Below are 25,340 nucleotides of genomic sequence, written 5' to 3'. Positions count from 1 at the left end.
AGATAAAGTCCGCTGGATGATGAGAATCATTAACACGTGATATGTAAGATAAGAAAGCGGGTGGGCTGATCTACGATCTGCGTTTGGTGCTATCTACGCAGCATAGAGAGCATTCATGAGATAAGAAACGATCGCAATGCAGGGGGGGTAAATGATGGAAAACTGATTTCAAAGTTCGTTAAGCAAAGTTTGCTCCCATGAGCTTTTGATGACTCAAACAGTTCGATAGATAGATGCGCCATTTCATTGCAATCAATGTGCAGATCGTTGCTTCATATGTACTCTGAGATTTCAAGAACTTTTAAGTGCGATGCGTTGGATAAAAAAAGGTCAGAAATCATCCCTCACTAATGCCATCAAGACACACGTGATTATGATCACTGAAGTCGGCGTCGCTGTTGTTCACCTCTGACGAATGGCAACGCTTCCATCGGAGCACGATCCATCATCTCTCTGCGGTGTACAATTTTACACCATCAGTTTTAGCACCACCATGAGGCACGTTATTTGACACACAATTATATAAGATTGCATAACGATGCTTCAATGGAGCTAGCCTTCTCGGGGTACTTGACCTAGTGACTAGCCGGGTCTGTGTCTAGCCTCGCCAGTCTGTGTAGGGCACTATCGTGTATGTTTGAGGCGGGAAAAAAGATTTTCATCCAGCCTCAACAAGCCCACAGAAATGGAAACGAACCCGCTTCAGAGCGTTATCAGCTTCGCTGGCATCGAAACCAGGAATTCCGGTTCCATTTAGGCATACATTTCTTTCTGCTTGACTCGGTTGAAGAAAATGTGCAGCTCCATTCACCAGTCAGGAATTCACAAAACCAGCTCTACCGCTTTATAAAGCAGTAATTGAAATATCATCACACGTACGAGAGGCATACCGAAACGAAAGCCTTGAAGTATTTAACGATCCTGCTGACCGCTACCCATTGTCAGTAGGTTTTGGGTGGAAAGATCAGCGGGAAGCAGTTATCATTGAAATCCAACCGCATCAAATGTTATTGTCGCTAATAAGGCTATTACACTGTTTTCGGTTTCATACTTTTTCCATGCGGCCCTGCATCACCTGCAGTATCAATCAGACCAAAACACCTGCTGCATTTGTTTGGCTTTCTGCCTTTCTAAGCATAGCTGAGAAAGTAAGCTTTTGCCAACAAATGGGGCTGTGACACCCAGGCAACATTTGCATTCGTACCTCACCACAAACCGTTTAATATTGACCTTGCTTTGCTTCAGTGGCGGCCACTATCAGCCTTCATCAACGGATCTCCATTGTCTACTGTTGACTCCACTCTCATTCGATCAACGAAAATGGTTCGTGTTTCGAAATATGTCGTTTTTTTTCGGGTGCGTTTGGACACATTTGTTAACGGCGTGTTGTTGACATAGGTATATGCCGATATATTATGCTGAGAGACTCTTACGAAATCGTTCATTCCGTATCGACACCCAACTTTGATAGACACAACTTCATGGTACGATTATTGACTTAGTCTTCGATATTTTTTCATTTGCCAGGTGTTTAAAACTAGCGATTCAAACAGCATATCAACGTTGTATTTAAATCGGTCCAAAACTAAAATTAAATCGAATCGAAAGGAAACACTCTATTGGCTTCAGATAAATTAATGGCAATTATAATCAACAGTGAAGAAGGGGCCAAAGCTTGCCCCAAAATTGCCAGTACTTCCGCCTACAAACGGATCTGGGCTGACGATTGGTTAAGGAATTGAGTGGTCACAGATTTGAGAACGTTGTCACGGATTATGCTTACGGCTACGGAAACGGTGTCGGCTATGGTCACGACTATTTCGTATCTGTTCGTTCCGGTTAAAATTGTTGATCTGTTTCTGTGATGCTTCGATCCAGCGCTTCGAACGGATAGCGAACGCCACTGGTTTAAGAAGAAACAAAGCGCCGTAAAGCCCAGATTGCGATGAGAGAAATGTGCCGACAAAAAGCATGGTAGAGCATGTGGGATTTCGTCACACGACAAAGATGTACGTGCGGATAGTCGAGCAACGAGCTGTCGGTCAGTTAGAAACCAATGTATAGCAAAGCTCACGATAAGATACGATGTGGAATTCACTTTCCTCTTGAATGGAAATGAATAAGTGATTTGAAAAGCATTTTGCATGGTAGATTATCTATCAAACAGTGAACAGGTTGATAAGGCTCGTCACAAAGATGGGAATTAAGTAGTATTTGTACTACTCATTTCATCGATAACAAACACTTGAGAAGTATGGTTACCAGGATTTCAGTTAATCTTAACCACTAGATGCTATAGAACTTGTTTAATCAACGGTCAATTAATTACCACAGGATATTTCTATGCCAGAAATATGTCAGTTTGGTAGAAGATACACGTTCACAATAAAACAGCATCCAATAGTTCGAACACGAAATTGTTTCCTTCCTTAATTAACTTTAGCTACATAAGAGCGTGCGTCCTCACGTGTCGGAACAGACTGTCGTCATTCACAAACATCCACTACTGTGCTGATATAAAACTTATCACTTATCAGGCACGCTAGTCACAGAACACGGCACAAAACAAATAGATTTAAATTTTGCCGCCCTTTTACCGCCCCCTAAGTGCCCTTATCACTCGATACAAATCTGCCAGACACCGTGGACACTAAAGGATGGGTAGGAGAAACCAACTCCCTGTATGATCGCTTATCTATCGCACTTTTGGCTCGTTTTACTTCTTACTTTTTCGCGCTGGTTTTCTTTGAGTTTTTCCACCTAATAATGCCACCCAGAGTCCTTGATACACGATCCTTCTTTTGTTCCTCCCGTCGTCTCCTAGACTGTTTCGGACTACGAACCGAGGCGCAACGATTAACACGCGCTAATGGTCGAAGCTCGAGCAAACCCCCAACGATGGGCCTCCGAGCGAACAACGCGATCGAATGAGCGTGTGATCTGCGCGAACGATCGCTTTTAAAACACCTGCGCGACCGCGTTTGTGACGTCATGAGTTACGATGTGCAAGGGCCAACGGACGGGCGCAGATACGCAAGCTTATCTCCGTTCTCGGGCCTACGTTGGGACGAGCTTTTTTTTTTTTTGCTATGCCCATTGCTTCGAACACACGCGTACGGTGTCGTCATCGGTTTTCTTAAATGGAAAGGCTCGTCCCAGAACTGGTCGGGATTCCCGCCATCAGGAATGGGAGCGTAAACGATCGAATGAACGTTTGGAGCAATGTTTCCGTGAGGTGGAGGAATGTTTTAATTGATAATCTTATCGAACGGTTATTCATCGTTAGCTCCGGAGCTCCCTCTCGGTAAGCGGGCTTCTTGGTGTAGGGATTTTCAGCATGAATCGGATTTTTTGTGTCTAGAGAACGGACTAAAACATCTTGCCTCTAATTCACATCATCTCATGGACATCTCTCACGATCTGAGTTGCATTTTGGAACCGTGTTTTGATGAACTCTTGATAAACGCTTCACCCATAGTACTTTGGAGTCAACCCCATCATGATTCCATATTATATCTCCAATTGAGTCATAGAATCCATTTTCTTAATCATTTTAATACCGTAATTGATCTAATAGCGCTAATCGATGGGAAATTGGTCCCCTCTGTCCGCATGGGGATTTTACAACCAGATAAGGTAGCGGAAAATTCCGAATGTATGTTTAATCTAAAAAACAGCTAATTTGTAAAAAGAAAAGGAAGAAACGCATGACTAAAAGCGCATTGAATGTGTGATGTGTAAAATGGTTTGATATTGAGGTCAAAGTTACAAACATAAAGTCCCCGATTGTGTAAGGTTTTTAGCTAGTTTCCAAACACCAACGGTGAATTATGACTTTATTTTATCAATTGTCTAACTGAAATACAATCAGCTTACCTACTGCTCAACACGTAAGCTAATGCATACGTGATGGTTTAGCATGAATTGCGTCTTAAGACTTGATAATTTAATGTTGATAATGTAAAGAATTTTCGCAGACGATGAATTTTACATCCCATCTTTCCCATCATCCCTCCGTGCTAACGCTATCAACGGCGGCCATCGCATTCGATCCTTTCATCGCTGTACAATATGGGAGGAGTCACGAGTGCAGGACGCACATGCGCAAATCCCATTCCGCTCGGAGGCAACCCTGGCAATGTCCTGGAGTTCTATATAAGAGCCTGATGCCATGTCAAGGGACGCGCCACACAGTTTCGTTCTGTTCCTGGAGGTAGTGCCAAAAAGGATCTTTCCCATCAACAGTGTTTTGTGGCAGTGTCCTGTGGAGTGTGAACCGTGTGCATTCAACTAGTACCGATTTGGGCGCTCTTATCAGACAATGGATAAAATTTGCCGCTCTCAATTGCCGGATTCTTCATCATCGCCACCATTGAGGTTAAAGACGGCATTTCTGTGATCGAGCATACCTCGTTTAATGTTGCATCTGTTCAAAAAAAAATGAGAATGTCTCCCTGCTCCTATTGACGCATTAAACAAAACCCTTTGTGTTCCGAGAAAAAAAAACTCTGTGTTACCGTGCATGTTACCCGATTCCAGCCAAATATTCCAAACTACCGCCGGTCGATCTCACTCTACCGTAGTAGTTTTGTTCGTAGCTTCCGCGATCTAGCAAGGCTTGTGTGTCTCCGTTCTCCTGGATGTTCCGATTTTGAGTTCATACAAACGAATCGGTGCTAAAACTGGTCAACTCGATTTTCTATTCCTCCTGCTGCCGCGATGGACGTGCTGACAACGGCACCTTGCAACACACCGTACGCCTCGTACAGTGGCATCGGCTTTCACAGCTTCGACGATGAGCTGATGGCTGATCTGCCGTCGTGCGTGTACGCACAGCACCATCAGCTCGGTGCGGCCACCGGAAATGGCGCCGGTGGCAGCACTAGTGGCCACAGCAGCCACACCAACAGTGCACCCAATTTGCGGCTTAATCCGGGCAGTTTACGGCAGATGCAGCACCAGTACCTTCACCATGCAGGTAAAACGTCGTTGCTATCGTGGCTGCAGATTGAGCACATTGTGTAGCGTTATCATAGCAAAAATGACCCTTGGTGAATCTAACGACATTGGAAAGCCTGCTAGGGAAGGTTATTCCATGTGCGTTAGAAGCATTGGGTAATGTTGCATCCGTGATGATCAAAAGAATTCAAAAAAGGGCTCCCGCATCGCACCAGGGTATAATGTCCCTCTTCCGCAACGCAGAACTAACCGATCGGGCCAATAATTCAGTTCATTGGATCGAAACCGCATCGCATAAAGTCACGCATCGCACCAGCTTCAGCTCCGTTCGAGCTCGTTTTATTGGCTAATTTTATTTTGCACTTACCTTGAGGTGCGGCATGCAGCTTTAGCATTGTCGGTGCATATTGATGAATGTGAGGCTGGTGATTAAAATACCGCCGAACCAATGCTCAGGGTCGAGAAAGATACGGAAGAGCCTTCGCTGGCTCATTTTCCATGGAATTGATTAACGAATTCAAAAGCCATAGCTTACTTCACTGTTATGCCAGGAGTAAGCCAAACATCGTTGTCCTTTTTATCGCCCACAGAATGTCTGGATTCGTCCACACCGCCCAGCCCGTCCTTGTCGACCACGATGAGCCATCCGTACAATCCGCCACCGTACAAAATGCAGCGCCAGCAGACGAATGTTCGCGAACGCAAACGCATGATGCGTTCCGCTCCGAATGGGTAAGGCACCTCTGGAGCTGAGCCCAAAAATCCTCAACGCTAACCTTTGCACTATCGACCATTATTTTCCAACAGCAGCATCAATTCGGCATTCGATGAGCTGCGTGTTCACGTGCCGACGTTTCCGTACGAAAAGCGGCTCAGCAAAATCGACACGCTCCGGCTGGCGATTGCGTATATTGCGCTGTTACGCGAGGTCCTGGAAGCGGACTACGATCCTTTGACATATGTGGAAAAGTGCCTCCGGGGCGAGATCAAGGCCGACCGAGCGCACTGGAACACTAGTGGTGAGAATACCGGCAAGGTTTCCGATCCTTTTTTCCGCTCTAACCTGCAATTTTTCACCACTCTGTTTAGATTTAACCGCACGGCTCTCGTGGATAAACTGGGAGAACCTCGGTGTACACCCGGGTCGCCGCACCATTTTGACATCCCTGGCGCTGGGTTCATCGGAAAGTCTTGGCTGCGGACCACCACCGCATCTAATCTAGACTCAGATGCAATGCCACTTCTCTTCGATGCTCTAATGTCTTCCGTTCCGTTTCTAGTCGTAGTAATGTGCACGCTAAATGTATTTCGAACATGATGGCTCCTATTTATTCGTCATCTCGATAACGCTTTCTTTCGCATTCGTAGTCAGGCCTATCGATCCGGGGAGATTAAAGCAAAACGAATAAACCAAGTCTTTAGTCTTAAGTGAACAGAAACATGCTTTATTTCATTGTTTGCTAATGTCACAATACATCAAAAGAATGTTCTCTATCGTCTAGATCCATCAAATGGCACAATTTTTACAATCTTCCCTTAACAATCTTAAACATATAGCTAACATGCGTGCGCGCTCTAAATGTGAGCTAATCGTCATCAGGTGGGCTAATGGCCGTTCGAATTTAACTGTCCATTAGTGCTACTAGCACTGCCTACACTATCGCTGCTCGTGTGGCGCATTCGTTGGATTGGCTGGCGGCTTTGGATGCGTTTCCGTTTCGCCAAAGGACTGTATTGCGACTTCGAACCCCTGACATTAACGAGCAGCGTTGCTGGAGGGCCGCCGCGCGAATAGGACGAAGCAATTCGTCGCCTTTTTTTGCCTACCGACTCCGATGTCACGCGATATTCGTCCGACCCGGATGATGATGTCCTTGGAAGTCCATCGTTCGCACCCGTGTATCGGCTTTTCAGATAGTCCGCAAATGAAGCGGCTCGCTGCATCAACCCAATGCCACTTGTAGTGGAGCCCGATGAAGCTGTAACTGCCCTCTGTCCGCGGCTTGCAACAGCAACCTCCTCTTGCACGTCGCTACGCGAGGCCAATCTGATGACGTTCGATACGATCGACCACAATCTGCTGCCACCGGTAGTCATCATGTCGTCCAGTTTTCCTTTTCCATCCAAGGCGGAATTGCCGAGCGTTGCCTTTACACCACGCTGCTCAGGAAGCTGCACCTTCGATGGATAGAAAACGTCATCCGACAAGGTATCATTTTCGGCGTCTTCAACCGATGCATCGTAAGCCCTGAATGTTTCGCCAAGTCCTGCGGCCGAGCAACTGTAACTTCGATTTGGAGCTCCTGCACATGGCGTTCCCCATACGTCTTCTTCTGCGTCCCCCTTCGACGGACTATGGCCCTTCGTTAGCGTTACTCTCTGAAGTCCTTGGAAGGAAATCACCTTCTTCAGGGCCCCTCCAGTAATCTTCGGTGTATGCAGGTAGTTTGACGTTCGTCGCATCTTCCGAGAACTGTCCTGATTTTCTGCATCCATCGAATCGTTTGATCGTCGCAACGATTCCATATCGCGATGGGTTTCGTAGTATTCCGAGCGTTCGTCAGAGTTGACGTTCGGCAGCGACCGCGATTTTTCTCCATCGTCCGTAGTTACAGGTCCCGCTAACTGCACCGTTTCTTGGCCCGGGTCGCCCATGCGAACCATCGGATGAGCCTGACTTGATGCCCCAGAAGCGATACCGCCAACTCGTCGCAGAACCGGCGTGGTGCGCAAATCCAGTGGATGGCGCCCCGGGGAGGCAATAGTACTGTTCACGCCGCTGCTGACCGTTGAATTGAAGCTCATCTTCCGCTGAGTGCCCGGTTGCAGCATCTTTGAGTAAGCGCCACCCGCTCCAGTGTGCTGAGCGATCGCTCGCTGAATGCTCTTAGACATTACTTGACGCAGCGGTGTTGCAACCGCTTTCGAGCGGTTCCGAATGATCGCACGCACCTTATCGAGCTCATTTGGCTTGACAGGCGATCCAACCGGATCTTCTGTGCGGCTGTCCGTCTCGCTGCCACTACTGCAGTGGATGCTCGACATCTGGCCCATCGTGTAGGATTCGTTCGGTTGCTTCAACCCTGTCGGCATCAGCTGCCACTGATACATGGGCGTGGAGGTGGTGCGAACCAGCTTGCGTGCACCACCCGCTCCTTCACCGCGCAGTATTCCGGACGCGTTAACCTCAGACGTGTTGTTCGTCATCGAGAGCATGCTCTCGAAGCTTTGGCGGCTCTTGCGTTTCCATCGCAGATTTATTTTCGTCAACGGTGTCAGCAAGGCGTCGTCCACTTCCTCCGCTTCGGATGTAGGTTGCAGGTCTTTTTCCTTCTTTAAGCCTACCGGCACACTGACCGCTTCTGTGATGGAACATTTCGTTGCGACATTCTCCTTATTTTCATCGTCTACCGGGGGCAACGAGTCGGGGTCAATGATGCTACTGCTCTGCAGATGACATTCGCCTTCTTTACCAGGTTCATCCGTGCATAAAAGGAAGCACTTGCTGGCATCCTGAAAATCCGCCATAGAATAGAAAACCTGCAACACACAGTAAAGGTGCTTTGCTTTAAAAAAAGACTAATGCAGCTGAAACGGACTACCATATCTACCTTCCTGCACCGGTTGCATTGCAGCGGCAAATGCTCGTTCAGTACATGCGCGATTAGTAGATTATTTGGCGTAACTTTAGTGTCCTTCCTCAGCGGGAATGGTCTGTCATTGCAAATGTAGCAAATTTTTCGCAACATGGCGATTTCCTGATGCTTTACATCTTCGTGCTTTTTGCGACATGTAGCGCAGCAAAACACCTGCGAGCAGGTCCTGCACTGAACCTGAGTATTAAAAACACGACACATTTATTTCCTCGTTAAAGTACTCTTTTTTTAAACATACCTCTTTGGGAATAATCATTTTTTCAAGGTAGTATACCCGTCCCTTCGATGTAATGTTTTGCGATACCGGTACTTCGATGATGGTTTAAAACACAATGGATGTCCTGATCGGTTATCACCAATACATTTTAGTCTCTTCGCCGACCTTTACGACCACGGGTCCTTATTGACTTGCTAGTGTTGACAGGAGCAACGGTCAATGGCGGTTGGGATGCACCCACACTAGGCTGTGCTTGCCTCGGGTTCTTCGGAACCCGTCGATTTTCGAGCTTCGACCGAAATTTCACCTCCGATCGTCGTTGGTTTAATTTAAACCGTACCTCCTCCACAGTTTCGCGCTCTGGTGCGTAGGAAATATGCAGAACACCGCCGTAGAAGTTACGTGCGTCCAGAATCCGTTTAGCTCGCCGGGCTCTCTCTAGCCTGGCGTAGCACACGTGGAACACGTCCGTAAACGGTTCCGGCGTTAGAACGTCCGAGCCGTCGTGCTGCTGTTGCCAAGTCTCGGTAATGTTGTGGATAAACTCTAGAGCACCAAATCGCACCAACTCTTGCCGCAATTCTCGCAATAGATTTATCTGCGGCACGCCAAAGACCAACAAGTGCCGCGATTCGTTCGCCACCGAATAGACTCGTACAGCGGTCAACTGGCGTGATCGTCGATACAGTGGGCGGTTCTGGCAGTACTGTAGGCGTATATGATGGCCAGCACTGTCCGACGAAGGATTCACTTTTACCGGCTCGATAGGCATACTATTCCTTACGAGTAACAAACAAGCAGATTATTGTGAAAAGCCAGTAGGATAACCGAATAATTAATGGTTAACCAAAGTAATCCAATTTTTGACACGGTTTGTTTACATTTTACCGTTTACATTTTACGGGTATCGCTTACATATATACAGACTTTCATCACGGTTGCCAGATTGTCCGATGGTATTTGCAATCAATTAATTAAAAATATAAAAAAATGTAATTGAAGCGTTTCTATGCAACAAGATAATATAAAGAATTCAAAAAACTTTTCATAAATCCATAAAGGACACATTCATACGATAATTCCAAAAAAATCTAATATGTTTAAATCACTTATAACGGCTAGTAACGCCGTTGTATCGACTTATTTGAAATACTGACCCAAGAAAATGTCTTGAGCTATATAATTTAATTTGCCTTTTTATATTATCTTATCTCTTCTGACAAAATGAGACAAGAATTTGATTTTTTCATTTTGCACTGTAGCTAAGAAACTAAAAATGGAGTTACGCCCCATTTTCTGTGCTTCTCTACACACTTCGTACTTAAATTACCAACAACATACAGGCAGTAAATTACATTTTAGGTGCATTTCTTAAATTTTCTCTTGGGACATGATGAATATTCCGTACCCTGGCAATATGAGCGCTAGGGATAATTTGAAATGGCTGGGGTAGATTTTCTTGCAGAGCGAGCAGCGACTGAGCTATCATTTTGACAGCTGTTTCGAATTCGAAAATTTCCTTTTGCTGCCTTTATATAAAGATAGCAAAAAGCAAAATCCTCTACATCCGTGCGATCGACTAACAAGGGCGGTCGGTCCCCGCTCTGGCATATTTCCACAGTTTTCCGGCATAATTATTGTAAATTTTCTGTGCGTGTCACGCTGAACAGCGCAACGTCCAAGCCGTTCGCGGCTTTTAGAGAAGAGAAGTGAATCCGGTGAGTTGGCCGTTTCGATAGGTGCTGTTGACAGTGCTTCCAGCTAACCTCAAATAGTGCATGGCGGGGGAACAGCGTGGTCAAAGAAATGCAGCCGAAATGTGTGAATTTTCATGCTTCGTGTTCAGTAAAATGAGTATTTCATATATTGTGTAGCGTATACATTAACGACCAAAGATGGGACGTGGCCGATCGAAAAAGGAAACCCCCGCTGAAGCTGATGGTCCAGCGGCCAAAATTTTGCGCACCAAAAAACGTAAGTATCCTACCGCATGAGCCCTGTGATAGGGGTCTAAAATTAGCGTCAAGAGTTTTTAGGTTGCAAATTCCTCACATCGTTATTCTGTCTCGGCAGCGGAAATTTCCTTAGCGACGCTACCGACACTGTCGGGAAATGTTCTTGCCTGCGGCCAAGGAGAGATGGGCCAGCTTGGGCTCGGAGAAGATGTCATGGAGAAGACGCGGCCCGCCGTTGTCGACGGCCTGGCCGATGTGGTACAAATTTCTGCCGGCGGCATGCACAACCTATGCCTCACGAGACACGGGAAAGTTTACTCTTTTGGTTGTAACGACGAGGGCGCCCTTGGTCGGGACACGTCCGAAGAGGGCTCCGAGTTCCTTCCCAAACCGATCGAACTTCCCGGTTTGTGTGTCAAAATTTCCGCCGGAGATTCACATTCCGCCTGTCTGCTTGACGATGGCCGCGTTTTCGCGTGGGGTTCGTTTCGGGTAAGTTGAAAACGGTCAGAGTTGGCCGTGTGGCGCAAAGTATCTGATAACTGATGCAGCCGGGTGGTAAACTGCTGCACGCCACCATCTGTTACTGGTTTCCCGCCAAACTTCTCCTTGCTGAAGGGTAGACGCCACCCGGCGGCTTACCTGCTATAGGAAATTTTTTCCTTTTTTAAATTTCGGGTATTATATAGGGCCAAATGTCTTGAGGGTCACAGCAAGGAGAGGGTCATCTGGCAGCCGTTCAGGCGCCGGTAAGGCAAGGGGAAAATTTAAAGGGTCCTTTTTCCAGTTCCAAATTATCCATCCATTCTTTCTACCCGGCTAATTGTTCCCACCATTTCCTAAACCTTAAGGACAGAAAGAGACCGAGCGTTCAACGTTTTCGGTTCAGAGATCTTTAAATCCACCCCTCGTCTGTGAACGATATTAACGCTCTTCCTAGTTACCTGTTAGCTTCATCCTTCTCTCGCCTTCCATCCTTTCTATGCCCTGCTGTTCCCATAACAGGGCGTCGAGCAATAGCAAAAAAATACGTTAGCGTTCTTTCCTTCCATACGATGTCGTACTTGCAATGGCATACCGATCGTCTTGTCTGATCTTGTTTCGGTTTCATATGCACTGTCCAAGCTAGTGGTAATCTCGCACTTGGAGCACCCGTACGAGTACCTAGTTACTCTAGTTTGTTTGCTTCGGGAAGGTCTGAGATAAGGCATGCAAATATGCCTCAGCAAGGCAGCCCTTTGAAAAGGGCGTTCGCTACCAGCAATACATCAGTTGTGGATGACGCGGTGCCCAAGGCTGTGGATTCACAGTAGTGGGTCCCGTTTGAAAACAGCGGATTGCCGGCCATTTAAGTCAAATTTGCGAGCTACCATGGAGGGCCGTTTCGGTCCTCGGTAGAACTCAATTCAGACTAATCTATCACTAGCTCGTGCATTTGCCAAAAACGAATCATGACAATTTGATCGGTGTGGTAGCGATATCACGGATCATAGACGTAGGAAGGGTGGCGGCTGTCCGCATCGGTACTAACACATACGTTCTATTTCACAAGGATTCGCACGGCAACATGGGCCTTACGCTAGAGGGCAACAAGCGTCTGCCGATCGAAGTGCTACCCGGCAATCGGTGGGTTGACATCGCGTCCGGATGTGACCACCTGGTGCTGCTATCCGTAATCGGGCACATCTATACGGTGGGCTGTGCGGAGCAGGGACAACTCGGGCGTGTTTCGATACGGGCGGCGTCGGGCGAGTCGCGCCGGGGAAAAACCCAGTTGCTGCAGCCAGGCATTGTGACGCGTCGCGGGAAGATCATCGTAGCGGATGCCATCTGGGCGACTACTTATTGCACATTCTACAAGGATCGCCAGTCGGGGCGGATATTTGCCTTCGGCTTGAATAACTACTGTCAGCTAGGCATACCCAACCCGAGCGAGAACGTCGTTAAGCCCGTCTTTGTGCCTGAACCGACTAGCTTCAGTGATGTGAAACAAATTTCCGGAGGGCAACATCACACTTTAGTGCTGAAAAACGATCACAAAGTGTACGCCATCGGTCGGAAGGAGTACGGTCGGTTAGGACTTGGTGACTCGGTCACGGAAGATGCCAAGACCTTACAGCTCGTTTCGGCACTAGGCGATAAGAAGGTAACCAGCATATGCTGCGGCGAGAGTACCTCGTTTGCGGTTACCGATTCCGGTGAACTGTACGCGTGGGGGATGGGTTCAAGCTTGCAACTTGGTACGGGCGACGAAGCCGACGAACCGAAACCAGTACATATTCAGAGCAAACAGGTTACCGGTAAAACTATCCTGAAGGCGTCCAGTGGAGGACAGCACAGTTTGTTCCTGGTTCAGGAATCGCCGGTAAGAAACAAAGCGGAGTTAATGATTACTTTCTTTGATCATGTTATCGATCATCAGTTATCGTTATCATTTTTAATGCATACATTTCGTTCCCCATTATGATATTTTTATTGGCAGACTGTTGTGATGGAGAGGGCAACTGTAAAACCCAGCGCCTCTACCAAAAAAGCGAGCGCTACATCGAACGGACAGACAGCGAACGGCGCTGGAGCAACACAGGATGAAACTGAAACGACAGTGACATCGACAACGACCACGACAAACGGTAATGATGCCACCAAGGAGAAGCCTGCTGCAAAAGTAACAGTCGGAAAGAAACGAAAGCTCCAGTAATAGTGTAGATAAATCCCGGAATACTTGTTCGAAGTATGCGAACATAGCTACATAAGTAGTTAGCGCTGATTTAAGCACCCTAAACGTTCGTGCCGTGTTATATTTATCATTCTGTTTTAGTACTGATGTCGGCGTTGCTCGTAGGAGTGTCTAATGTTTAGTACCATCACCCATTCGCTCATTGTTGCACACAATGGCGCTGTATTACTGTTTCGTTCGTACTCGTTTTTCGTTATGTTAGGCTTCTTTGGTAAACTTAAAATTTCCGTCTAGTTGAGCTGGAAGCTGGAAGACATAATTGTATTGATATTGCTCTCGCAATTGCTTTATTTTGTTCCCCTTCGCGTCTGAACCCGAACCGCTTCGAGTGGTTTACTCCTCGAGAGTATTCGGTTCCGGATCAGGATATAGACAAGTTCCTCAAGTTCACGCCCAGTTGCTAGAGGTGATCCTAATGTTTTAGGCAGCTAAGACACGGTACACACGATAAATGCTGTGCCATCAATCGATTGCACGGATAGTTTTTAGGTCAGGTTGTTGATAAGTGATAGGCATTTTTTCCAATTTTGTTCGAAAAAAGAAAGGTAGGGAGAAACAACGACTGAGAAAAGATACGAATAAATAACTTAATATTTTTTGATATAAACATGCTTGTGCGTTATGTGTAATTCCGCTCGCTATTCAAACTGGATGGAAAGATTATGTTAATTATATCTATTTTGTTGAGTGTTGATATCCAATCTATTATGTTCAACGGTCTAAATAAGATACAGAAACAAACATAAAATTTAACCCTTCCTAAGGCTCAATAGAACCAGAGGGTCGATAGAGAACAATAATTTAAAATCGTTGTTTTAGAACTATCCAAAGCTTCACCATAGTTCTACCAATCCACTTTTCTAATGCTATATCACTGATGAAGAGTGAATTAGATGATTTGCGGCAATGCCCAATGATCACTCGAAGTCCGTCAGTACGGCATCGCTAATGTTGAACAAGATATCTTCCTCTGTGTCCACCTGTTGCTCCAATTTGCAGCCCTCGAACGCAAGATCTTGATGTCGTGCTACATCAACGTTGGTAGCAAAAGTTGGTTCACCAGCCGCAAGAAGTGTTCGTGAGAGTTCAAGCAAATGGCTACCATTCTGTGGAAAAAAAACTCATGAGTATAGTGTGCTACAATTCGTTTGTTTGCATAAGCATTTGATAAAAACTCTACCTCCGCACTAAGCGTCTTCTCTTCGGACACGTTCGCACCATCCCGTTCGCACGTTGGCTCACTGATCTTTCCCAAGGATGAATGAATTTTGCAATCTTGTGGTATCTCCAAGGGTTTGATGAGGGAATCCAACCGCCCCGAAGGTGAAGTATGAACCAATTCGTTGTCGATCAAGGAGCTACGTTTGGCGGATGTTCTACTTCTGGTATCCCTGAGTAACGTCTTGGGGGACAGCGTCGATTTGGGTGTGGGTGTAGTGGAACTGGCATAAATTGCCATCAACCGAGGGCTCGAATGCACGTTTGATGAGCTTCCCACCTGCTTCACTTGCTGATGCAGCAGCTGCTGCTGGGGAACCTGTAGCAGGTGATTGGCTGGATCGGGAGCTTCCTCATCACTCGTCGGTGTGGGTACCGCTGCAATTATGGCCGGTTTTTCGGGTGTTCCAAGAAGCGTGGACGAGAACTCCGGTCGTAACGTCATCTCGCTGAGTGTGGATATGTTCATTGTACTGTTAGCAGGAGCGCCACATGCACGGGACGTGCTGTACCCGCCGGGGGTTTGTTTCTGACTCTGCGCCTTGATGCGATTCAGCATGGTAAGTGGGTTTAGCTTTTCTTTTCGTGTTGCTCTCGGCACCGCAAACAAGACCGGACTCGACTGCAATGGGTGGTCGGACGTAGGTTTGAGATGCTTTTGCGGTGGTTTCGGGCTCCGGGGCTGATATGTGCTCACTGAAAGCAGTTTCATCCGGGCATTCATTGCCTGTACGTCTTCCTTATTCAGCAACGCTAAACGGAGATTGCTTCTTCCGTTTGCACCGACCGCTGATGCGTGGAAATCTCCCACGTGGGCGTCAAAATCCATCACAATTGGTGGCGTGCAGAAGAGCTTATTTTTGATGGCAAAATTTTCCTTCGCCACCTCCGGACTGCCGTTGACGCTTGGAGATTCTCGTATGATACAATCATCGAGCATGGGTAGATTGCGCTGCAGCATATCTATTTGGTGCCGTATTTCGTCGAGCTTAATCACCGCCTTCGACAGTTCCTTCTGCTCGAACTTCATCAGCTCTGGACTTTTCATGCAGAAACCTCCGAAGAAACGTTCCACACTCGGTAACATATACTCAAACAGCAGGAACAGTTTGATCGGGTTGAGTTTACCGTTCTCGTCGAAAACATCCTGCAGAAGTTGTTGCAATTCTGTACCGGGTTGGGCATCGTACCTCACGAGACATTCTTTCAGCTGTTCCCTGGTGAATGGCAACGAAATTTCATTAACTTTTAGTTTTCCGGCAGTTTTTTCAAGCACGTGTTCCAATTCCTTGGCGATTGCAATCATCCTGTGGTGCAGTTTTTGTTGCTCCTTAAATTGACCTTTTATCAAAATACCCCATAGTTGCATCAGCTTATCGTAGCTCAGCTGCCTTGCTGGTTCGCTGGCCTGCAAGATCACGGCGATGAGATCTTCAATTTGTTGTGTACTTTTGGACATCACGCTGACTTCCTCGTGCACGATACTACTGATGCAGTCTCCCACCTCGATCCAACGCCTGTGGGAATCGACCATTTGGGAGATGAGTGGGTTAGTTATCAGCACACTGTCGGAAGATCCACCCTTCGCTCGGCGCAGCTCCTCCTGCAGGACAAAGCGTATCAGGCACAGGAGGAACTTCATAAACTTGGCTCCGCCGGGCAGCACCACAACGTGCGCCTTGATCTTTTCCATTCCAACCAGCTTGCCCCGCTCGATCAGGCTGTTCACGTACTCGACCGTTGAGGTGCGGAATGCATTTTCTGCACCTTTGTCATAGATGGGCCAGTAGAACCGCTTGCGGAATTCTCGCGCGTCGTATACGTTGAACAGAAAGTGCATCACTTGGATGAAGGCTTTCGTGTTTGGTTTTACGAATGCACCGCGACAAAACTGGGCTTTAAAGTCCTCCGTCGGTGGGTGGCGCTTTGTCAGCGAATGCAAACACCGGTAGATCGCTGCATCAAGTTGCTCTTCACTGCGGCTAGCCGGTGCATTTGATGAACCATGCGCAACCGACAGCTGGCTGGTGGTACGTTTAATTGGATGCTTTTTACTCATTGCGATCCAAGGCGTTGCTTACGACTCGAAGGCACTGTAATCTTTTGTAAGTTAATGACTTTCCACCAAGAAAATTACGTTAGTTGCTGGTATCTGAACTCACTTTGATCACACAGTTTACGAGATTTTCGCTCCACTTTCCATTCGAATACAACTGCCATTTTGTCAAATTCGTTAGACCAGTGTTGCCAACCAATTATTTATCATTTTGCTCCAACAGCAAAATTGTACAGTGCTTTTAATTACAGACAGTTAAAGATGAAGTGGTACTATTATTTGATCTTATTGAAATACTGAATCAATTGATAATAAATATGAGAGCCACGGTTTATCCACCGGCGAACAGGGAGGAGCTCAACCCTGCAAGGCGAATATCTGACATGAGATTCGCCGTAAAATTGGTTGACAAAAAAAGGCATATATTAATCGAAATGCCGATGTAAACAATTGAAAGTTACGCACCGTAACGCAGGAAAAAGAATATCGCATTTCACTGTCTATACACGTTTTAGTGCCAAAGTGTTGCATATACTGGGGTAGTCTCAATCCTGCAAAAAAGAAACCCCGTGTCGGAATACAGTATGTGATAGGGCCCAGCGCAACACCAGTCGTTCCGAAGCATGGAAGTTGGAGAGTCGGAACATTCGGGTCGTTCTTTTCGCCAGCGAAAAAGCAGATCCAATCCAATGTGCTGTCCCATTTGTGGCATTACGTTACGAGTGCACGAAATCGATCACCATTTTGCGGTGGAAGTGGATCGATTGGAGCGTATCCTGAAGCCCAAGAAACAGCTATCCCACCATGATGGCGAAATCGCGTGCGGTTCTGCCGGGACAAGTAACAGTAACGGGTCCGGGCCTAGTCACAGTGGAAACAACTCGTCCGTGTCGCGATCGAATGGCCATAGCAGCGAACAGCTAGCTACAACGAGCAACGTTAGCCCGGACGAGTGCTGGGGAACTTATCAGAAGATAAAGAACAATCGGCAGGCGCGACTAAAGGTAACATAACAGCGTCTGTACGGTTCGGGTTATGTATTAATGGAACGAATATGTTTACAATTCGTTACAGTTGAAGTCAAGAAAACGTAAACCAGAGGATAATGTTTGTCCAATATGCAACAAAACGACCCTGGAGGACATAACGCTCCATGTAGAATCTTGCCTAAGAAAATCGGAAACACAGCGAAACGGAGGAAACTCAGCCACTCACTGTAGCGGCGATGACGACGACGATGATGACGATGATGCCAGCATAGACGTCGAGGGGGAATTTTTCGACGTATACGAATGGGCAGGACAAAAACGTGTCCGTGCCACGAGCATGCTGGGGGCCGGCGGTCACGGTGCCCTAGGCGTACGAGTCACTAACGCCGACGATACAGATGACGAGCTGAACGTGGATGGTGACGAAAGTCAGGTATACGGACCACCGCAATACTCGGAGCGGGATGTAATCGTAACAGGACAAGGCACGTCGAGCAACAGGCTGCTCCGTGATCTGCTAATTGCTAACGATCCTCAAGTCGTTAAACCTCCTATAGATGATAACTCGGGCCAGGGGACAAGCAAAGCGGTTGTTACAGCAGCGCCGGCTCCTGCTTGCATGTCTCAAGTTCCCGAGCCCCTGCAGGACAGCACTGCCCCGGGACAGGGTACTGAAAGCCACATTTTAGAGTCTTTAAAGGCGAAAATTCGCGAATACGAAGGGTACATTCGCAACCGACCAAAGTGTTTGATCTGTATGGACGATTTTCGCAAACCGATTGTGTCGATATGCTGCTGGCATGTGTACTGCGAAGAATGTTGGTTGCATACACTGGGAGCAAAAAAGCTGTGTCCACAATGCAGTATGATCACCTCGCCGACTGATTTACGAAGGATTTACCTGTAGTATAGGCGGGGATCGGGAGTTCGAGCATTGCCGCATTAAAAAAGAAAAACAAAGAAAGCGTATAATACATGCTGGAGGATGCGTGGTGGTAAAACGATACAGGGTTACCTAGATATATCGCCCCCCAGTCGCTACAGGCATGGCTGAAGGAACGGCAGCGTACGTTAGATGGTTTCACCGGACGCTTAAATAACCCGAATGAAAAAATGAGGAAAACGCTCCGAAACGGACAGAGCCGGTACAGCGAATGGGATGGCGAAAGAAATGAGAGCAAAATTTGCTTCCTACATGCTGACAATGAAATGAGACAATAAGCAAAGCATAGTTATATGAAACATACTGACAACACGTGGCACAACTCATCCTGATTGAGCGATGGCAGGTGTATTTTGTAGGTACTAAGGTGATTAAACATTTTATTTTAATCTCTTGCTTTTGTGCTCAACAAAATTACATTCCAGAAAGAGGATTTAACGATTTATTAAACCCATTTACACTACTAAGCCATGTAAGAAGTTTCAGTTTACCTCTCGAATGACTGAATCAATAATTACGGATTGAATAACATAAACCAAAATCAGTAGACGTATGGCAAATATTTTAAAACCATCGAAAGAAATCCCAGTTCCACAAGAATACGGAACATGCTTATCATACTTCTGATCCTGACAAAGAAACCGGAAGTGGCGCGATCAGCCAATTATAAACCTCCGCAATCCATCTCAATTTGCGCTCATCACCCGTCCTCTGCTCATATGGGCAGCTTAAAAGAACTTTACAGGCAGGATCGTCATGTGTTATTCCAATAAATAGGCTCATGATAGTGGTGTTTTTTTGATTTTTTTTATTTCAAATTGAATCATTTCATTCAAACTAGTTACTCGCTATTCCTTAACAATATACTTTGCTACTAGCAAAAACAACGCGCTTTTCAATTTCCTCACTGGCGGTTTCTGAACTATTTTTCACCGGTGAAGTATACAATACGCAGACGGGCGTGTCCGTTTGTTTATATGCAAACCTCCCGTAACATACCGAAATGTTATCCGCGTCGTACAAATGAAAAGTGCACATGGCATGGAGACAGCATACTGCTGTTTCCCATCTGTATATTTTCGATAGATGTAGCCTCACCAATAGGATGGCTTTGCAAAGCGATGTGTTACCGATTGTTATTTTCGTTTGTTTTATTATTTCAGAGCTCTATTATTCATTGCCGGGCACATGATGAATTTATGATTCGATGTTGAGCTGAGGGCTTACATGCATAGAGAGCGCTTTTTACCAATTAGTACTTCAGGAATCTCAGTGGCTCTCGTTCATACTTGTACAGCGTGCTTTACAAAGCAATTCGATGAGTACATCAGCAATCAGTGTATCTGATTCTTAGTTACCTAATTATGCGACTCGATTCTGAGACCTGAGCATTGAACGGACACGACGGCATGTGTTGCCTCTTTTAAAAGTACGTACACCTAAGCTTTCTCTATTAGCTATCAAATAAAAACCCACTTTTACGGGCTCGCTTACGTGTGCCCTAAATGTTCCAGTCGTTTAGGCAAGCACCTTTGTACTTCCCTTTATTGCATAGAGTTCATGAAAAATTAAGGTCGAATATTATTTTCACACAAAATAAAGACAAAAATACCACAAGAAGCTATATGTGATATAGGGATACTTCTTTAAAACGAGGTCCGGAAAAAGAAATCGGAACACAGAACAAAAAGAGGACTTTTTACAATTGACAATCAAATCGTATAGAAAATAAGAACGAAAGAGAAGTATACAATTCAAACCATAAAAAAACTTGTGGCTGGTGGGGAGTGGAAGGTGGTACTGAGTTGTACACAAAACTGATACAGAACATCTAATAGACACGTGGGATAAGTAAATGAGTTACTGTATTGCAGTAACGATGCCAAGATGAATCGTACTTTTGAGAGTTACGTTGGTTCAACCGCTTTGCACGGTGTACCAGGACGCCAACGGTGAATAGGACTGCCAAAAGGGGTGGCCAAGCAAAACGCCAATACAACAGAGGCAGAAGTGCTACATTCTGTAGAATATCTCCTACGTAGTTCGGCTGACGGACCATGCGCCACCATTTTGCGACCAGCAAACGACGTCCCTGGAACGTGGGATATGTTTCCAAGCCTGTAACAATACAACAAAAAAAAAAACAGTTGAAAATTTGATTGCAAATTCAACATTGATTCACTCATCACTTACATGCAACTTGTTCACCAAGCGGATTTAATCGATACAGATACTTTAGTCGCATTGAGAGACGTTTGACGAATAGCCCGGCTAGGGCTACAAGAACGCACACGGCTATGGCCCACAGTGGAACTTCCGACAGTTTGTGTGCCGCGACGTATTTGGGCAACAGGGTCAGGGCGAACGGGAAAGCGGCCTGGCGCAGCAAAAACTGAGCTCCGAAACCCTCCTGCTGTACTTCAAACGAAGCGACCATATGATGTTCAAACAAAAGCAAATCAACCAGGTACAGCACGATCAGTCCGGATGCTGCAACCGGAACAGGTTCGCAGGAGAGATGTCCCAACAGGTATAGCAAACGCTCTTGCAGTGGCGCCTCCGTGAGAGTATCCGGAAGCTCAGCAAAGTGCAGATTACGGTAGAGAATAATACCGTTGAAAAGCAACGCAAGCCCTAAGGATACGTGGTAAGCGATCAGCTTGAGATTGAACACGTGTTGAACAATCGGTTCTATTTCGCGACCAGCGAAAAAGTCGGCCAGCGTGTTTCCGGTTTTTGCGAACGGGTTCCATCGCATTGATTCTACGTAGTATGATCTCAGAAACGCAACGAGCGCAGCTACTAACGCAATCATCAGACTGAGGACAAGAAGTTGGTTGTATCCGCGACTAACAATGCTCACCAGCGGGTACTTGTAACAGTACATTGCCACGAACACTCCTAAACCGCCACCGAAAGCCACGCAGACTCCATTAAAGGTGTACACGCGTTTTTCGTGCGATTCATCCACGAGGGTAACTTGTTTGCCAATTGGAAGTCCCGTCAGCAGCGCTACACCGAACACGAACGTCCCGTAGAACATTGCGGCTTCTCGGTTGAGGTAGGTTCCAAGTGAGCTGAATTCTGCCCAGCTCTTCGGCAACACAAACTGACAGTCGCGATGGACACCTGAGCAGAAATGGTTCGTGAGGAACATGTAGAGCGGGAGGATGATCAACAGCGCAGCAGCGCCCACTCCTCCACCGAACTCCACCAGCTGTGGCTTCACAGATTTGAGTACATTGCGTCGTATTTGCGACTTATCAAATACTCCGTTGGTGGATCGACGGAAGCTTAGGAATGCGGCATTGTCCTCGTTATCGGAATAGTCCTGCAGTACACTCATCGAACGGGTGATGGTGACACGGCTGCGCTCCGTAGTCGGAGTAATGGCATTCGAGCGCTGGCTTATGGTTGGTGTCATGCTCTTGTCGGCCGACGATCTGCCACCGCTCATGATACCGCTTACTTCCGCATCGTCCATTATCACTGAGAGGCGTTTATCGATGGGGGATTTTTTCAGCGCCAACTGCACTCGGTCTACTTTCTCCTCTGAAGCGCGAATACGCTCCGAACGCCGCGGTTCTTCTGGCGAGATTTTGGGCGGTTCGACTGGTTTCGTTGCAGTCGTAGTTGTTGCGGTGGCTACTCTCGGTTTCCTGCCCGGAGACGCTTTGCGCGATGGTGACATCTTCCTTGACGGAGATGCCTTACGGGCCGGCGATGCACGACGACCCGGTGATGCTTTTTTTGCCGGGGAAGGCTTCGGCTTCGGGGGCGAAGTGGACCGCTTACGCGCCGCCGCTGTGACAGCTAGCGGTTTGCGGCCTGGTTTCTTTTTTTCCACCACCACATTACCAGCAGAAGCCGGTTCTTTAGCACTGTTGACAGTGCTGCTACTTGCAGCCGCTGTCACAACAGTAGACAATCTTTTACGGCCACGATTTTCCATTTTCACCGTTGAAGCTGCGAAGAAAATGGAATTAAAGATAAATTTCAAATCGAACACTTTTCAATTAATGTTTTCTAGTTTATCTATTTCTTGCTCGACGTTCCGACTGCTTGATAGATTTCACGGCGTTTCCTACCTCCTGCTACATTAACCCTGATATGGTATTCTTATAACACGCTGCACACTCGTTCCGCGCGCTCGCTACGAACTCGCACACTGATAGATGCCCAAAAACCCACCAGAACGAATCGTGTGACCGATGTCGGAATGTTGTTTTATGGCATCGCCTTAACGGCGTTTTTCCAGATGAACAACTTTTCTTTATGAATCCCAAAGTTTATGATGCACAAACCAGTTTGCCGCGGATAACAAAGCCTACTTCCGCCACCACCCCCGGTTGAGACTAGGCATCGAGATTTGGCTTCACGCGAGCGCGGGAGAATGTGTCAGCGTACACACAAAAACGTCGCGTCGCGATCCTATTGAAAAACAAATTTCACCGACGCAAAAAATCACATGTATGTTCGACCCACAATGACGATCTCTTGGAGAGCCTACCTTTCCCTACCGGAAATCTATTTTTCGCAACTGCGTTGGCCTTCGGTAACTTGATTGGGACGCCTAAAAATACGCTCCTTTCGAAACCTCGCACTCAAGCGTCGTTACACAGGACGCCATTCGACAGTTAAGATGGTGATGGGCGTATCATGACAACGGCAGCGTTCCCATCCGAAAACGGAGTGAATCGTTCCGAAAGTACAAATAATCCAATCCGGATTGAACTTGCAACACTGCTTCAACAGGTAATTATCCATTTAACAAATAATAACAATATTATCTTTCAGAAGTTCAATTGCTATGGTGCATACAAGGTGCACAGGTTATTCTAATTATTTTACAAATATTCATACGTCAATATCGATCGACACATTCAAATTCATGGCTGACTTGGTGATGGATGTGCTATGTACGCAGCTCAAAACAAATGCGATCTAACAAATAAGTTTAAATAAGTTATTTACGGACAAAAAGCATAATTTACATAAATGAGGTATACTGCAAACATGTTTAATTTTCACTATTTTCAGAGGAATTGATTTTGAAAAGACAATTTTGTTTTTTTTTCTATGGTAAATGGACATTTATGGCTACATATGGTTTAAAAAATCAATGATTTAATTAGGTAGTTTGCTAAACACTAATGTTTCGTAGTTGACTAATAATATTTTTCTTATAATTTAAAAACAACTAATTTATTGAAAGTAAAAAAATATTTGTAGATTTTTCACAATTTATTTGATTGTGTTACATTTAATGCATATAGCTGGTAATAACAATGGAACTTTTAAATACTGGAACAATCGAATATTTATAATAATTTTAATACAATATACTGTTGTATTTTACGAGCAGCTAATTTTAACAAACATGCTTATTTTATCTTTGGTGGGTATGAAATATATTTGAAATTTGTAAAACAAACCCTGCATAATGTTGTCTCACTTTGAGTCAGTCGCTCTTACTCGCTCTTTCTGTCTTTCTCTTTTTCTCTCTCTTTCTCTCTTTCTCTCTCTGCCCTCTGTCTTTGCTGCACGTTCAAGCACTGCAAACGCCAGAAAGCTTACCATGCGAGGTTGTGCTCGTGTCTTGGACCCCCCCCAACTCCTTTCGAAAGCTCGCACAGCCCGTCAAGAAACCGGGCTTACCGTGTGGTGGTTGAGAAAAAATGCGTTATTTTCAAAGATTCGCTCGGTCCGGCCAGAAGTAGTGGCCCGTTGCTGTGCGGTTGATCCGCGGTTCGTCTCCTCATCGAAAGGCGCTGCCTTGTCTCCACGCCGGAGGTTTCTCTTTCCGTCCAACGTACCACGGACGATCGCGCTTGGGCACTGTGTGTGAGTGCGTGTGTGCGTGCGTGAGGGTTGTGTTTTGCAGTTCACCCCCTAGTGCAGCAGTGCGGCATCGGGGTAGCATAAGCATACGAGTGGCGTGTTTGTGCATTGTGCAACGTCTTCGCTCGCGATCATTCACGCAGCATAACGAACCACTGGGGGGGCTGCATGCATTTTTGTTTTGTCATTCGGGAATGAACAGGGCCGTAGCCCGGGACGCGAAATAAATAAATCGGCAATAGCCTCGCCACCAACCAGCGTTTGGGGGACATTTACGTCTCTCTGGGCCGTCACCGAAGTCGATGTGCCGGGCATTCGTAATCGTGCCGCTAGATCGAGCCGCGGACCCGACTCAAGTTCCGGTTGTTGGACGTGAGCCAGGGCCCGATCCGAAACGTCGCCGGTGTTGCAATCTCCAGCGTCTAAGTCGAAAGCACGCCAGCGCCAGACGGGCAACCGCGCGTGAGTGAGCGAGACAGTGGGGGCTAAAAACCTGTACATTAACCACCGATCGCCGTGGAGAAATCGATATTGTGCAACCCCTTGGAGTCTGGCGCGCTCGAAGGGTCGCGAAACCGAGAGAGTGAAGGCAGAAAAAGGCCCACTTTGCTGCAAAATTGTCACCCGGAGTGAACTGAAGAGAGAGAGAGAGAGAGGAAAAGAGCGAGTTACTGTCCACGGTGCGGCATTTGGTAGAAGCGGGAAAACGGCGAACCTTTGCAAAAAACGGCTGGCCCATGTACCAACGGCGAGAGTGAACCGCGGTGCA

General features: G+C 46.5%; 6 protein-coding genes across 6 annotated transcripts; 3 read left to right on the top strand and 3 right to left on the bottom strand.

The window, feature by feature from the left end:
• The first annotated feature begins 4,197 nt into the window (after positions 1-4,197).
• LOC128731258 (uncharacterized) lies at positions 4,198-6,367 on the top strand. Its single transcript, XM_053824365.1, has 5 exons — positions 4,198-4,377; positions 4,770-4,978; positions 5,550-5,691; positions 5,767-5,978; positions 6,049-6,367. Exons 1-5 carry the CDS (start codon positions 4,322-4,324, stop codon positions 6,180-6,182), a joined length of 753 nt encoding a protein of 250 aa, XP_053680340.1. The 5' UTR covers positions 4,198-4,321; the 3' UTR covers positions 6,183-6,367.
• A 155-nt stretch (positions 6,368-6,522) lies between these two features.
• LOC128720053 (mitosis initiation protein fs(1)Ya) lies at positions 6,523-8,871 on the bottom strand. Its single transcript, XM_053813698.1, has 3 exons — positions 8,854-8,871; positions 8,571-8,792; positions 6,523-8,499 (listed from the first exon to the last, which is right to left on the bottom strand). The coding sequence occupies exons 1-3, from the start codon at positions 8,869-8,871 to the stop codon at positions 6,565-6,567; spliced, it is 2,175 nt and encodes a 724-aa protein (XP_053669673.1). The 3' UTR covers positions 6,523-6,564.
• A 109-nt stretch (positions 8,872-8,980) lies between these two features.
• On the bottom strand, positions 8,981-9,604 carry LOC128721683 (RNA-binding protein 48). The gene has a single exon (XM_053815462.1). It carries the CDS (start codon positions 9,602-9,604, stop codon positions 8,981-8,983), a length of 624 nt encoding a protein of 207 aa, XP_053671437.1.
• Positions 9,605-10,415: 811 nt separating this feature from the next.
• Positions 10,416-14,092, top strand: LOC128730931 (regulator of chromosome condensation). Its single transcript, XM_053824024.1, has 5 exons — positions 10,416-10,550; positions 10,707-10,806; positions 10,906-11,279; positions 12,340-13,152; positions 13,270-14,092. The coding sequence occupies exons 2-5, from the start codon at positions 10,728-10,730 to the stop codon at positions 13,483-13,485; spliced, it is 1,482 nt and encodes a 493-aa protein (XP_053679999.1). The 5' UTR covers positions 10,416-10,550; positions 10,707-10,727; the 3' UTR covers positions 13,486-14,092.
• Positions 14,093-14,441: 349 nt separating this feature from the next.
• On the bottom strand, positions 14,442-23,623 carry LOC128721676 (augmin complex subunit dgt6). The gene is made up of 5 exons (XM_053815455.1): positions 23,594-23,623; positions 22,600-22,639; positions 20,924-21,007; positions 14,705-16,818; positions 14,442-14,630 (listed from the first exon to the last, which is right to left on the bottom strand). The coding sequence occupies exons 1-5, from the start codon at positions 23,621-23,623 to the stop codon at positions 14,442-14,444; spliced, it is 2,457 nt and encodes an 818-aa protein (XP_053671430.1).
• LOC128731070 (E3 ubiquitin-protein ligase Rnf220) lies at positions 17,422-18,910 on the top strand. The gene is made up of 2 exons (XM_053824165.1): positions 17,422-17,802; positions 17,873-18,910. Exons 1-2 carry the CDS (start codon positions 17,422-17,424, stop codon positions 18,692-18,694), a joined length of 1,203 nt encoding a protein of 400 aa, XP_053680140.1. The 3' UTR covers positions 18,695-18,910.
• Positions 23,624-25,340: the final 1,717 nt, after the last annotated feature.

Source organism: Anopheles nili, chromosome 2 (assembly GCF_943737925.1).
Source record: "Anopheles nili chromosome 2, idAnoNiliSN_F5_01, whole genome shotgun sequence".
NCBI lineage: Eukaryota > Metazoa > Arthropoda > Insecta > Diptera > Culicidae > Anopheles > Anopheles nili.
This window is presented reverse-complemented; position numbering and strand designations above follow the sequence as displayed.